The 15,960-nt window shown below is 33.9% G+C and overlaps 1 protein-coding gene across 7 annotated transcripts; it reads left to right on the forward strand.

Annotated features, from left to right (window-relative positions):
- Positions 1-5,481: 5,481 nt before the first annotated feature.
- LOC147399827 (uncharacterized) lies at positions 5,482-15,437 on the forward strand. 7 transcript variants are annotated; one of them, XM_086445343.1, is made up of 8 exons: positions 5,482-5,690; positions 6,219-6,315; positions 6,423-12,312; positions 13,162-13,698; positions 13,770-14,107; positions 14,265-14,363; positions 14,776-14,916; positions 15,025-15,437. In XM_086445343.1, exons 3-8 carry the CDS (start codon positions 12,213-12,215, stop codon positions 15,163-15,165), a joined length of 1,356 nt encoding a protein of 451 aa, XP_086301469.1. In that variant the 5' UTR covers positions 5,482-5,690; positions 6,219-6,315; positions 6,423-12,212; the 3' UTR covers positions 15,166-15,437. The 7 variants fall into 7 exon arrangements, with proteins under 7 accessions (XP_086301469.1, XP_086301467.1, XP_086301466.1 ...); XM_086445341.1 differs by having other exon boundaries at positions 5,482-6,315; XM_086445340.1 differs by having other exon boundaries at positions 6,219-12,312.
- The last annotated feature ends 523 nt before the right edge of the window (positions 15,438-15,960 follow it).

Raw genomic sequence — 15,960 nt, forward strand, 5'->3', positions numbered from 1 at the left:
CATTCACAAATAAAAATGTGATTAGAAATGTGCCATCTACTTGTAATCCTATGACTGAACTTCTGCACCCAAATCAACAACCGGATAATGGATCCCTTTGTTTGGGCTAGGCAAGAATATTTTTTTTATTTTTTTTTATTTTTTTTGGGGATATAGCATCAGAGCCCCCACACCCTTTGGGATGGAACTAATCTCCACGATCGTATATTAGAGATGGCAAGCCTTGGAATACCTATAACTGGGGAATCATTTAGCCTTATATATAGATACCCGAGCACTTGAGAGGCTACTTTAGGATTTACACATATCCATGTTTACGAGAAACAAATATGATCCAAAATGCAACTCGTCCTTATCATACATGTTTGACATATTGATTTTCGGGAAAATTACTAAAAAGGGGATAAATATTTTAATATTTATAATATAAAAAAATTCTATTTTGTTTTTTTTTTTCAAAATTTATCAAAACCGAATTAAGTTGTTGGATAATCCAGTGTTTTAATAACTCGTTGGACTGTCTAACGTTTTAAGTAGGGGCTAGATTCTTAGGGTGTTAAAGCAAGTTAATAAAATGCTGGACAATCCAGCGTTTTAATCATTTGGAGGGCATTTTTGGCAAAGCAATGTATTTTAACATATTAAAACGCTGGACAGTCAAACGCTAGACTGTCTAACGACTTAATTCGTTTTTTATAATTATAAAAAATAAATAAATTCCTTTTTGTAAATGTTAAAATGTTTAACCCTCTTTTGATAATTTTCCCTTAAATTTCATATCTTGATATTCTGTAACAAGCAATATTTGGTTTGGATGTAAAGAACCACATGATTTAAATTTGATTTTTAGAAACTGGATTTTTTATTCGACTATTACCAATCTCCTATGAACCCCTAACCATATCTTAATGCATTCATGATATGGTGTATCAATCCACGTCTTTTTTTTTTTGTGATAACCAGGTACCCCTGTAGACAATGGATTGAGCCCATATATGGGCTCTGCCCAGTCTATAGAGCATGGTTTTGTCCTAGGGCCGAGTTAGAATTTTGCTCATGTGTGGGCAACTAAGAGTAGAAAAAAAATTTGTGAGGATAATTAAGAGTAAAAAAATAGTTGTGGGGACAACTAAGAGTAGGAAAAAAATTTGTGGGGGCAATAGTGGCCGATTTCTTTATCCACTACTAAAATCTGTTTCAATAGCACATTAATCCATAGAATTTGAAACAGCACCCACTCTAAATCCACCCTTGGTCTTGTCTAAGGACTAGTGTCGGGCAAGCCAGTTCAATACAATTTTTGAGGCCTAAGGCAAAACTCAATGTAGGGCCTTTCTTTAATATTTATTATTTTACTATGAATATTAATAATTATGTATTTAAATAATAATAATAAAAATATTTAAATTTACTTTTTTTTACTTTTTGAAATGCAAAAGTGGTAATTAAGTTTTTATATTCAATTTTTGCTAATGTATCTTTTTCAATAGATAAAATTGTTAATCCACTTACGCTATGTTTGGATTTAGAGAAATGGAGATAAGAGAAACTCATTAAGAGAAAAGAAGAGAAGAGAAACTCAATTTCTCTCCACCATGTTTGAATTTACAGAAGAGAATTTAGGACAATTTTGAAATTTTAAAATATCTTACAAGAGATCTAGGGGTAGAGTTGGAATTAGAAAATATTTTAAAAGGGCTCTCCATTTCTCTCTTCTTCTCTCCACTTTTTGAGAGAAAGAAAACTCACTTTTTTTTTTTTTCCTCTTCTTCTCTCCAATTATTTTCTCTTCTCTCCCCACTTAACAATCCAAAGAAGAGAAATGGAGAGAAAATCATTTAATTTCTTTTCTCTTCTTTCCATTTCTCTCAATCCAAACACATCGTTAATCTTTCTTGTGACATAGTTGATCGTAAGTAAAATTTTATTAATTTCAATTTCGAAAAACTTATTTTTGTAGAAACAATTATTACATATATTGTTAATAATATTCTAAAGACAATGTATGCATTTGAAAAAGAATATAATCTTTTTATATAATTCAATGCCTCAATTATAGTCTTTATTTATACTTATAAAACTTTCCTTAAACTTTTAGTTCTAAAAAATAAATATAAACTATTCATGTCAGAAAACATATCATTTTTTGAAAAATGTTCAAGATTAGGGAAATATTTATTAATAATAATATTATATATGCAATATTTATCTATGGCTCCTCTATTTCTACTTTTCTTTTTCTTTTTTCATAATTTTTTCATAACTAACATATTTTCTAGTGATCATATTTCTAATTAAAAAAAAAAAGTCCTAGCAAATAAATACAGTTACTTTAATGGACCCTCAACTAAAGTAAAAAAATAAACTAAAACATAAATTTTAAAGAAAAGTAGAACTTGGGACTATGAATGAGAGAATCGATGCGTCTTGTAAACTTCGAATGCCAATAGATTGATCACCACTAGTTCACAAAACGATCTTTAAAATAAAATCACAAATCCACAATCTGCCAATGATCTATTAAAATAAAGAGAGATATAGTATAAGAGAGAAAATGAATAAAAGAGAGAGTCCGATAGATGGAGTATTGCAAGAGATGTAAGGTGAAAATGTAGAAGGAAGTTTATAAATACTATTTTTTTTTTTTATTCTTTAAAAGGAATTTTGTAAATATTTTTTTAAAAGTTATTTATTTATTTATTTTTAAGCAATAAAAGTTTGAAATAATTGGAGATAGGGTTGTTTAATATTTTTTTAGGAAGTGTCCGATATGGTGGGTTTCATTTATTTATTATTTAAATTTTAATTGAACAAAAAACTAGAAACGTGAAAGAGAGAGGGAAGATACTTAGGTTGTTAATTATTTTTTTTTTGAAACTAATTAAGAAATTAGGAGATTTAGGGGATTATATATAATTATTTAAAAATAAAACTCTTTCTTAGTTCGTTCTTCTATTATCTATTTCTCTCTTCTTCAAGTTTGAAGAAAACTTAGCCATCGTTTGTCTCCTTCACCTCGCCACTCGCCACCTCGTCTGAAAACGAAAAGGTAACCCATCTCTCTATCTATCTCAACTATGTTAATATATTACGAAGATGTAACTGATTAAAATCTTCAACTTTATCTCCTCTATTTTTTTCTAACAAAAACTCATAAAAAACGTACACAAATCTCGCTCTCTCTCAACTCTCAAATGGATCAATCCATTTATGGAAAAAAAATTTCAAAGAGTTTGATTCCTTATTTTTTAACAAGAACCTTTATGCCGTGTTTGTTAGATGAAATATACTATATGAACCTAGGTTTGGATTCATTAATCTACTATTTATGGATTTATTTTCTCACTGATCCATCTAAAATATCAATTTTAAAATTGTAATTTTGTTTTAGTCTCATTGAGCTTCCTCTAATTTTTCAATTTATATAGATTTCAATCAAAATTTAATCATAAAATCAATTTTATTTTAAAAATAGACATTATTTATGATCTAATCCAAACAGTTCCTCTTTTAAAAGAAAAATATTAGTTTTTTCTATTTTGAAAATATGAGAATCGAGAACCGATCCAAACCAATCCGAATCAAGGTTGGTTTGGATTGGTTCAGTTCTATAGGGTAATTGGATTGGTTCGATTCCAAATTTGTAAACCTGATCATGTTTGATTCGATTTCAATTTTGTCAAAATCCAAACCAATCCAAATCATGTACGCACATCACATGCATCAGGTCAGCGAGGGTGCACCCTCGCAGGAAGCCCCTAAGGAATTAATGCTCATATTGGGTATCAAACTCACGACGACATTAATCGCTTATCAGTCTAAAATTGCCTTTGTCCCAACTCATCAGGGCTTATCAATCCACATCTTATTACAATACATTTATCTAATACTTCTTTTAGCCTAGATTTAAAAGGAACTAATATTCAAGATGACTCAAAGTACCCCAATAATTTCTTTGAGTTACAAGGGGCAACATATTTGGTTGATTGCCACTTCCTGAAGAAAATTTTACTCAGCCATCAATGTTTGCTTGTTCTCGCTTCTCATCCAATAACAGGTTAACGCGTGTATCACAAAATGAGAAAGACTACTTTCGTACACGTTTCACAATATTATTGGCCACAAGAAAGTGCATCAAACCCAAATGCAAGTCCTCGTGTCAAAATAGGATTATAACACCATACACCGCAACAATATTAATCTTCTGCCACGTGTCACTCGGTGTCTCATCTACTTGGAAAGGCCCAACTACTTTTGGCGGGTACCGAAACGATTGTGCGCTACACATGAAAATTACTTAACGAACCCTGTGGGACAGTGGGAGGGACTTCATTCTAAATACCTCCTAATATTTTTTACCGTAACCATTTAATAAATAATTTATTTCTTAATGCCCCTTTACCTTATTTCAATTATGGATCCAATTTAGTCCGCTTCTAACCGGGAAATGAACCAAACCAATGGTTTTGGGCTGGTTTGAATCGGTTTGGAATACATTGTGATTCAATTCTCAATTAAAACAAAAAAACAAAAAACGGATGAATTGGATAAGATTTTCGATGCAAGCCTTGTTTCATGTCGAACCAAATCGAGAGCTGAATTCTTAATGATTTACTATTTTTTTTAATATCTAGTGACATTTTATTTATTTATCGGATCAATAATCTTTTGGATAGGCTAATGACTTATTATATAAAATTTTATTATTTTATTCTTTACTTCTTTTTTTTCATTAAAATATTTGATTTGATTTTTATTTTTATTTAATGGAATCCATATGTCAATTTGGTTTTGAGTTGATCTCAAATTGAAACAAGTTGCACTCCTAATTTTGATTGGTGAGATAGATGATTTAGGACTTGTTTGTTACAATTTTTTTTATGGCTTTTTCAGCTTTGAGCAAAAAAGTCGGAGAAGCATATTTGTTAGTAACAGCTTTTGCTTCATCAGATTTTGCGGGAAGTCAAAAATTGCATTTTTGAAAAGTTTTGCTAGGTGTTACTTTAGTGTGGGAGCCACTATGAAAAATCAACACCGAAGAACATATAGGGGTGAAATCGTCATTTCATCCCCTCATTTTTTTTTACTATTGATTAAATAACATAATCAATTCGATCTCTCTCTAATACTTCTACTACTTTTTCGTCAGTTTCTATAATAAATAAAATTTTCTTAGACGTAGCTTCCTAGATTTCGAGTTTCTACTTCTAAACACAAAATCCTGAAAATAGAAACTAGAATCTATGACAAATTGACTCTAACTTTTCGAGATAATGAACAATTCAAATCATTGAGAACGACATTTTATTTAAAATTGTTGAAATAGATATCTTACAGTCGTCGGGACAAAAAATTATAAATCATCAATCTCAACCATAGAACATAAATCATCTAGATCGACACTCAATATGAGATCCATCTTACTATAGTAGTCGTAAAAATTTAAACATGAATCGTGGTGATCAACATTTATGGGGTCGAAGATTACCACCTCAAAATTCAGGGTGCAATTAGCAACACGTTTCTTCCGCAGGGTTTATTAAGTAATTTTTCCTAAATAAAATTATAAGAGTCCCTCTTGCAGTTTATCTATCGGTTTTGTGGTTTTTCTCCAAGAAATCACAAACGATTCTGCTCTCGACTCGATCTCTTCCAACCAAACCCAAGTTAACTCATAATTAGCGTTTAAGGTTTGCGTTTCAGTCAATTTTTTTCCTCGATTCGGTCAATCATCTTTTGTTACTTTTGAATTTATCTCTCTTTATTATTATTACAGTTCAGATATTTTACTTTTATTTTTCATCTTGATTGATAGAATATTTTTATATTATTATACGTTAATTTAATTTAATTTTTGTTGTTGTTGTTGTTGTTGTTGATATATGCGTCATCTCTAACTTACGATCTCTGTGGAAGGAGTGATCTTGTATGATAATGGCGTTTTTTTAATGGATTATTAGGTGTTTTATTTAAACTTTAGATCTGTTTTCAAGTTTTATATTTCGGTATTGTTTCGACCTTGTTTCGAAGCTCATACTGCAACAATTCATACATATTTGCAGCTTTTTTTTTTTTTTTTTTTTCAAATATTTAACACTATAATCGGCCTTTGTTGAACATGCCCAAATTATCTTATAAAAAAAAAAAAAAAAAATTAAGCTTTTCTTTTGTTTGCATAAAAGGAAAATTTCTTACTGGTGATTGCTTGGTTGAAGCAGGAAACAAGAGATCTTCTTCCATTGATATTTTACAGTCTTTTGCGGAAATAATAATGAGAAGTTGAGAACTTCATTGAAATTTGAGTTGGGAATATATGTAATATACTGTACTCCCACGTAGTTATTATTAAAAGATTGGAGAAGTTATTAGTTCTTTAAAGAATAACTAACTTATGATTTTATTATTCTCTGAGAGTTTTGCAGATCCAACGTTTTTTGGACAATCCATTCCAGGAGATGGATAAAGATAAACTTTGGCTGACCTTGATGTTGGATAAATCTTAGATGACAATAAGCTTGCTAGTTTCGTCCAACCAATCATAGTGGAAATGTGATCTGTTAAATGTTATATTGAATAGCTATTTATAGGTGTGAGTAATTTTGTAATATTAATTCCTTCGATACATTATTCCCTTTTCTAATCATCCTCAACCCTTGGCAAGGAGTTCTTTAGTTGTCTTGCACATTTATGAGATGTGTTTCTATGCCTTTTCTCAACAAGAGAAGGACCATCTCTTGTCGACTTTTCCATAATAAGTATTGAGCTTGTCTCTTTTGGATCATGCACCTTGTAATTTGCCTTTAAGACCCACTCTTTTATGTATTTTCACTTTTATTGGGGTGAAAGTATCTAACTGTAGACTATGAAGCTAGTCGTAGTGGTAAGATAAACAATGAGTGGAAACCACTTTATTCTTTTGATTACTAACTACTACAAGGAAAAATAGTTGTTAATGGATATGGTTTACATTTAAGATTTACATTACCAGATGTATTGAAGTTTCACTATTTCATTAGATCCTCATATGGGTGGTGCCAGTTTATCTCTCTTTTTCTGTTTGAGATTTCTCTAGTATCATTTAATTATGGAAGTTTTAGCCTTCATGCGCAGGTGAGACAGCTTGGTATAGTAAGGTCTCTCTCTCATATCATTTTAAGTAGGTTATTGACAAGGTCCAAAATTTCACCTAAAGAAAATGTTTTTGTCAAGGAAAAAAATCAAAACATTCACCGAGACAAAACAAAACGTTTATAATTTTTGGAAACTTTCCGAAACATTCATCAAAACCAGTTTTTCCATGTCTCTCTAACATATTCCCGTGTTTTTCTGTGTTATAGTGGCTTGTCCTCCTTGGATTGGTAAGCTCCTCTTTCCATCACTTTCTCTCCTCCCCCCACCACCACCCCCATTTTCTGTATTTTTTATGTGAGAAAGGAAGGTAAATAGAGGTTTTCTAATGCAAAAGGCGGAGATTCAAAGGGCAATTGTTGATGCATTATTTCCATTCAAATTTCTTTATAAAGCAGAGTTTCATTTTTATTTTTATTTTTTTGCTTTTCAATGTATTTATCCATAACAATAGTCCATTTTGTTATTTTAGTTTTCTTTGTAAGTGTTTTTCTATCCTTCTCAAGAATCTAAAAGAAAGATGTGCAATCCGAGATGAATTGCGAAACCGAAACATTCCTCTATTGTTTTCTCTCGAAATGTTCAAATACCAGATAAAACAGAATTTTGAACCTTGCTTTGACTGCTTGTATGACGGAATGAGTTGTCCATGTTAGTTTCTTTCATGACATTCCAAGCATCTAATTTTCTTTTGGTTATGGATTAGCATCTGAAACACTCAAATTTTGGCTTTTTAGTGTTCCTTCATTTTTACCACTTATAGGTGCTTTTTTTCAGTGAGAATTCCTTATTTCAGAGCATCTGTAGGTTAGTGCACGGTGGATAACTTGGTCAACTTCATCTTACATTCTTCAACTGAATTATAAATGGTGTTGCAGGCACTTTTTGGCCTTCTAGGCCACAGGAGAAAGGATTTCCATTTCTAAAATCCAGTAGTTCTATCAATATTTATTATGCATTAACAGATGGATTTTTTTGCTTTATCGGGGTTTCCTTTGGATTGTGAGAGAAAACTAAAGATCAATGAATATTGCATATTTTTAGTTTCACAAATCTATCTTCTCTAAAGAATGGAGAATCTGTTGAAATGGGATTTTCATTCTTCTACCTATGCTGTTCTTTCGGAGGATGATCGTTTCCTTAGAAAAAGTCCATGCAAGTAAAAAAAATGCAAGATTTTGTGTACAAAGAAATCATGTTAGGGATATTTGGTGACACAAAGGAATCCTTCTTTCTGTTGGTGACATGGTGGCGGTCTTGTTTTGTATATGGGTTAGGGGCTCTTTTTAATATGCACTCTCCTGAGAATGAACTTGGTTGCTTCCATGCATGATTGCCAACTTGCAGTTGGCGTTGCATAGGAAGCTGAATGAAGCTTAAATGGAGATTATGCTCCGTACGAAGCGAGCGTGCAGAACACTGAAGGTGGATTGCAATTCAAGTAGTAACCAATTACCATCACAAATGATTTTAACTAAGATGGAGGGAAATGTTGTCTATTTATATGAGAAAGATTGAGACAGTTAGATTCTCACTCACATATGGTAATTATTCATCTACTAGAATGCTAACTAGTTATGACGAACAAGATGGAGGGATGTGATGTCTATTGAAAGAAACAAAAAGGCCTTACTGCTGAAGGTTCCCACTTGTAAGTTGGTAAAGTCTGTGAGTGGTAATACCACCAACATGAGGTCAAAACCCTGCCTTCACTTTTATGCCTATAAAAAAAGGCCTTATTGCCTTCTGCAGGCAGAGTTGATGATCGTAACTTGTTTGCTGAAAAAGGATGATGTACAGGGATTGTATTGAAGTTGGGCTGTACAGAAATATCCCAAGTGTGTGCAAGAACACTAGTCTATTTTCATCTCCTATGGAATAATTGTATGAAATCTGTCTGTCTTCCTGAAGCTGCATGGTGCTGGCCAAAGAATCTATGAACTTCCCTGGATTTGTATTTACTACCTGGTGCAATCTCAAAGAGTTCCCCAAAGCTTCTTCTTTTAAAAAGCAGATGACCTTTGAATTTTTTACCTAGAATTCCCTTTTATTTTTGAGGGAGAATTTCTTGAAATTGTAAAGTTTGAATACAACCATATAAAGACAAGCAACTTAAAGTACTGTATATGTCTTCTATTGTACAAAAATTGTTGTTTAATGTCAGGATGTTGCCTTCTTTCAGGTGCAAGGTTGTATTTATAACTAAAATAGTTGTATCTTTGACAATCTCGGTAATTATTTTTTATCTTAACTATGATCTTTGCATGATAAGAAGGATTTTGGGCCATCTATGTCTTGGTCTTATTCAGGAGTTAGTTATTTATGATAAACTGATGATTCCCAGCAATGCTTATGTAAGCACAGATCTGTGTAGTTGGATTATCTGACAAGGGGATGGTGATTATGGTTTGTTAGTTCATTTGACATTCATCCGAATTTTTATGTCCTTCTATGTTGCATAACCATGTAGAAATGGTAGAAATTTGTGATAAGTAAGAATCTCCCATTCTTTTTGATTACTTGTTCAACAAAAAAAAAAGAGTACAAGGACCAGTAGTTCTTAATAGGGAATCCTTATTTTATTGATCGAAAAAAGGGCATCAAGATTCAAGTTCCCCATTCTTTTATAATTTCCCTTTTCAATTGATGGTAAATGGCCCATTATTAAGGTTAATATTATTTTTTTTGCTTGGAAAAAAAGAAATACTGTACACGTAATTTATAAGCAAAAAAAGTGAATATTTTGGATCAAATTTGTGGGTAGAAGGCTTGGAGGTATTGTTTGTACAGGAAGCGTCCCCTCAGTGAGGTGGTAAAGTCTGTGTTTGGTAATATCACAGATCTTGGTTCAAAAGTGCTCCTTCACATGTTTGTATTCCTAAAATAGAGGTCTTGAAGGGTGTGCATTTCTCTAGCTTATAGCAGCTTGTCTTTGATTTTGCAGAGCACTGAAGGACATGAGATCTGATGATTTGTTTCCTCTTTTTATGAATGTCAATATTTCTCAGACATCTAGCCATTTATTGTCATATTCATCAGATGTTCAATTTTTGAGTTAGTGAAGAATTTGTAGGGAACCGTTGGTATTCAGCTTGTTGTACATGAAGTTTCATCTACGTGGAGCAGGAAGCATATCAATACCGTGTTCTTGGTGGACGAAAGAAAACCCATTGATCATCGAAGCCTTAAACCAAAGATTTTTTTGGAGTCGGCTAAACGCATTGGTCTTCCATTCAATTATATCCAGAGCCAGGTCTTTGTTATTGAAAGTATGTTTATATCCGCTTTCACTATCTCAACCCACATTCTTTAGTGTCTTCCTCCCATCCTATTAGCACCTTCAACGTACATATTCCTTCTAATTGGGGATATAATTCATCTTCATTGAACATGCCCAAACCCTCTCAATTGATTTTCTCTTACTTTATCGCCTATTTGAGTTACTCAGACCTTTTCTCAAATGTGTTCATTTCTAATTTTATCATTAATCTCAATGTCCACATCTCATCAATGTTCAATCTATTAAACATGATGCTTCTTGACTGCCCAACATTCTGCTCCATAAAGCATAGCTGGACTTATAGTTGTTTTATATAATTTTCCTTTTAATTTGATTGGTATGTGTCGGTCACATTCCACTCCAAAAGCACGACTCAACTTTTGGGCTACCCAACTTTGTTTTTTGGGCAACTTCTTCCTCAATCTCTCCATCCTTCTGTGTAATAGACCTGTTATAACGAAAATGGTCGCTTCGGATTATCCAAACCATCAATTTTGACTGGACACTCCTTGGGTGTCAATAACTCCACATACTCGTCTTGGTTTTACATATTCTAAAGCTCTTGGCCTCCTACACCTCTCTCAATAATTCTTAGTTTTTCATTGACACTCTCTCTAATCTCATCAATTAATACTGCAAATAATATACACCAAGGTGCGTTCTCTTCAATAAGAGCAGTTATACTTCAACTTGTTTGGTTTCTAAGAATGTTATTGTCTTGGCCATGAAAATTACAAATCTTTGTTCATGGTCCATTGACTGTTAGGCACGGTTTCCATGCAACATTTTATTCTTTGTACCCAACGAATTGTATCTTGAGCCTCTTGCGAAGGCAATATCATGCTCTCTTCTTCTGCATCAAGGAAATTGCAATCATCAAATTAAGTTTCCCAAATTTGACCTCAATGGGTGGTCATTCTCTTTTTCATTCTTAATTCAGTTTTCTTGTTACTCCTATAATGCATATTTCTTGTTATTTCTCCTCCATGTTGCAATTCTTTATGCTGCCACTGCTGCTACTTTTATTCAAATATGTGATTTATTTTCCAAAACAACTGCATGCATATCACAGGCTGGGATTTGAGGTGTATGAACAATAATTGTTAAATTTGATTTTTTTCCTTAAGGTTTCTAAAACTTTGTTCGACTTAGGTGGTTTTTCAATACTTTACACACACACATAATAATCTTAGTTCAGCATTATCTGACAATTGTTGAACTTTGGTGCATTTATGTAAGGTAAAGGGCTAAGCTCTTCTCATTTAGTCCCAAAATTAATCAACACGCATTATAATCCTCTCCCTTTTTCACTTCATGTCTAATGTGCATTTCTGGTTTTTCCTCCACCACTCTCAATCTAATGCACAGTCGTGATTTCAAAATATGCTCCATTTTTAAAAACCATGCACATCAATCTTAATGTTAGGAGGGGCTAAACTAATTATGAAGTTTCTGTGACAGTTCTTATTATTATTGATAAGCTGGATTTCTGTGACATAGTTGAAATGTTCAATAAGTTATTTGAAGGTATCAAAATACTGTGGAGAAGAGAAATCTAATTTTGACTGATTACTTACCCTTCAATGCCTGCACTATTGATTTGAAAATATGAGCATGCCTGTGAGGTGACAAGCTTATAGATCAATTATTCACATTCTTTCCTGAGGTAGGTTGTTTGCCGTAATTATTTACACTTATTTTAGTTGCTGCTTCTTTTTATGCAGGTGGGTGTCCCTTTCCTTGATTTTTTTTCCTCTCTGGACTCCAGAACGTGAATCAGGTTGGACACCGGGATCACATTGTTATGGGGCATAGACACTTGTTCAGAACATCCCAAATGTTTGAGATGGATCATCATCAGAACCAGAATCGTATGCATGATGAGCAATCTTATGTACACTTAGGTACTGTTGGCTTTTAATGCTTCTCTGTGTATGCTCATTGTGGGATAATCATTGCAAGGCAAAACCTATGGTCTGAGTATTATAGATGACTAGAGTTTGACCGTGCCTACGGCATGGGCATCCTCTTTGGGGTTAAAGGGGTAAATGAGGAAAGATAGTAAAGTTAGAGGAGTATTATGGAAAAATGGGGGGAGGACAGGAAAAATAATAAAGTTGAAGGGGGAAGAAGAGAAAAGACAATAAAGTGGAGTTGTGTGGAGCCTACTCCTTTGTCTCAATCTTTATATCCTGCAAAACTATAATAGTGGGGTCCACCATTGTGTTTTATCTAGAGTTCGCCCGTGCCTACAGCATGGGCATTCTCTTTAGGGTTAAGGGGGTAAAAACGAAAAATAATAAAGTTGGAAGGGTATTATTAAAAAATCATTGGGGTTAAGGGGGTAAAAGAGGGAAGATAGTAAAGTTGGAGGCTTATTATTGAAGAGCGGTAAAAGAGTAAAGATAGTAAAATTGGAGGGATATTATTTAGAAAAAGGAAAGTGGGGGGGGGGGGGGGGGGGGGAATAAAGTGGGATTGTGTGGACCCCACTCTACAGTAGCTATAGGGAACAGAACTCCAGCAGAGTGGGACCCACCATTGTAGATATTTATGTCTACTAAAGGAATATTTAGGACATAGAGAACGCATGAATCGGTTGGGACCCATCATTTGATGGGTGTGATCCAGGAGATTTTATTTAATTTTCTTTATGTGAACTAAAATGTCTTATTCTGTTCATAAATGGTGATTTCCCTCTGAGCTTCCAATTGATATAATATTGAAAACTAATTCTAAAGTTAATATTGCAGGCAGGATCATGGCCGCAGACAATGCTTATGCTTTTCCTATCGAAAACATGTCCACTAGGGGAGTAAACGTTTCCTCTAACTGGAATGCTGCACCAAGGCCATATTATCAAGTGACCACTTCAGGGCCATCATATGATCCCTTTCATCATTCATCAGCTGTTGAAAGCTTGTGTAATGTTACTCAAAATTACGTCAATTACTCATCTTCTCCTAGTCATTATAGGCATGTAATCCATGGAGTTGAAAGCCAGAATGTTAATCCTACAATGGGCAATGGAAGAATGCGATTCAAAAGAAAAAGGCCAACAGATTCTGTGATTTTTGAGAGAGGCGGTACCAGCGGATTCTACGGTGCTGGGAGTTCATCCAATCTCTCTATTTCTTCTGAATTACCGATACAAAATCCAGATTCCTTTCCCCAGCATTGGCCTCGGAATGTGAGGAGCCATGTATCAACCAACTCCTCTAATTATCCCCATTCAACCGTTAGGCATGTAGACCATTCATCTGCTGCTCGGTGGAGAATTCTAGCTTCAGGTTTGTTTCAGATTACAGTAATTCAAACATCATTTTCATTATTATTTATAAGTGTCTTTTGAAAATTGCAGATTCAAGTAATAATGGTTCTAGGGAGATCAATGGCCACCACGTCAACATCATTCCCTTCAGAAACCCTCCTGTTCTTCCACAAAATATTCATCATCCCACCATTCAAGCTGTAAGGGGAGGTCACAATGAATATATTCAAAGGGTGATGCCAGCTTATAGGGCCCCATCTAATTATCTGCAGTCTATGCTGGGAATTTATACTTCTTCCACATACTCAAGGCCTCTCTTTACGATTGGATGGAGTAACAGTGACAGAAGGTGTAGATCGAGGACAACTTATAACAGAGTGCACTCACTATCTAATGAGGCAATTGCCCATAATAGACTTGCAACTGGGGTATTTAATTTCCTCTTATTGAAAAAATCTAGCTTTTCATGCTGCATTTGCTAGATCAGACCTGGAAAAAAACACTAATTATCTCAAAGCAAGGTTGTGGCTTCTTCCCATTATAGTCCATCATCCAACTGATGAAAGTGATGTGTATCTCTTGCAGGCTTCTATGATGGTGGATCTCCCAGCAACGCATGGTTCCAGAAATCTGCTTTATCCATATATGGACATGAGGCTATACACAGACAACGTGAGTTATGAGGTTATTAGAATTCAATCCACACCATGAGCTTTTGTCTTGTTATTTTCTAGGGAGGTTGACTAGCCTTCCTTGGTAAGATTTCAACTGTTACTAACGGTCGTTGAGCTCACCTTGTGGCATCCAAAAACATGATCCAATGCCACAAGGTTGTAGAAATGTTATTTTTCACCGTTGAATTTTAATTTTAAATTTGGAAGTTCTGAAGTCATCCATTTTCAAAACCTTGGATCAAGCCCAAAAAAAAATTGTTTTTTGGATTTGTTTTTTTTGGACCTGTTTTTTTCCATGAAAATTAGAGGGCTGTGGTGTTGGATTGCCAATGTGGTAATCCAGTTGTGCTCAAGGACCCTTAGTAAGAGTGTCTTTCTTTGGTGGGTGTCTCAACAATCATAAATTATTGCCTTTGGAGCAGGAACTACTACCAGCTCTGGAGGAAGGGTTTGGGGAAGTCCACACAGGCTTATCCGAAGATTCATTCTCGAAATGTTTGATGGAGACGTTATATCGTTCTTCAGATCAGATTCAGGAAGAAGAAATTTGTGTAATCTGCCTGGTAAAATATTATTATCAAAACCTGTCTTCGACCAATTAAAATTTTCATCATTTTTTGTTGGATTTCTAACTATAGTGTATTTTTTGTGGGTCAACTTGCAATTTGCAGGAAGAGTACAAGAACAAGGAGTTGGTTGGGAAACTGACACATTGCGGTCACAAGTATCACATGGGCTGTATCAGGAAATGGTTGTCAATGAAGAATGTGTGTCCCATCTGCAAGGCTCCTGCTCTGAAAGATGATGCTTGAACGGGAAATAAACTTCCACTTTCCTTAGTTTCCTTTTTAACTTAATTACTGTGAATGCACATCTCATAGGATATAAGCGTCAGTAAAAAAAAAATTTGTATAGGGAACTTTTAATCTCAAATCCCAATTTTATGTTTTAACATTGGTTAGGGTTACACTTGAATTAAGCCTTTTCAAAATCCTTCTAGTCTAGGGTTGTCAATGTATTGGATCAGAACCAAAAATGGAATCCATTTTGATCTTATTATACTGATACATATCTGATTTGATAACTTAAGGATTGGGTTAGGATGAATATATCTGATCTGATTGGTGTCTGGGTTAGGTCTGGATTTAATAAATTTCTTATCAGATTGATACCAAATTTAGTACCAATCCAATATGCTACTTGTGAGTGGCACTCGTGTCTCGTGCAGTGCTAACAGGCATCGGTACTCCACCACCCCACTCTCTGAAGCATATTGGTATAAACAGGTAAGTTGGATACATTTTATCGATTTTTGTCAGGCCTAAGAGACGTTAATGGATGTAATTATTAACCAAATTTTGGTAAAAACTTTGACATATCTTCAAAATTAATAATAAACAAAGAACAGTAACTTCCAGTGATCTTCACTTGGAGAGAACTTGAACATTATGCGATTCCAACCAGAAGATGATGAGAAAAGCCCAAAAATCAGATCACATTTCAAAACAGCTTCATAATTCTAAGCAACCTGCAGAAGCATTTGTCTTCATCCATGAGGTATATAGATTTGCCTGTAAATTATTTCTCCGTAAATCTTTTATTTCTTA

The sequence above is a fragment of the Akebia trifoliata genome, chromosome 6 (genome assembly GCF_017979445.1).
Source record: "Akebia trifoliata isolate Shusen 1 chromosome 6, ASM1797944v1, whole genome shotgun sequence".
Taxonomy (NCBI): domain Eukaryota; kingdom Viridiplantae; phylum Streptophyta; class Magnoliopsida; order Ranunculales; family Lardizabalaceae; genus Akebia; species Akebia trifoliata.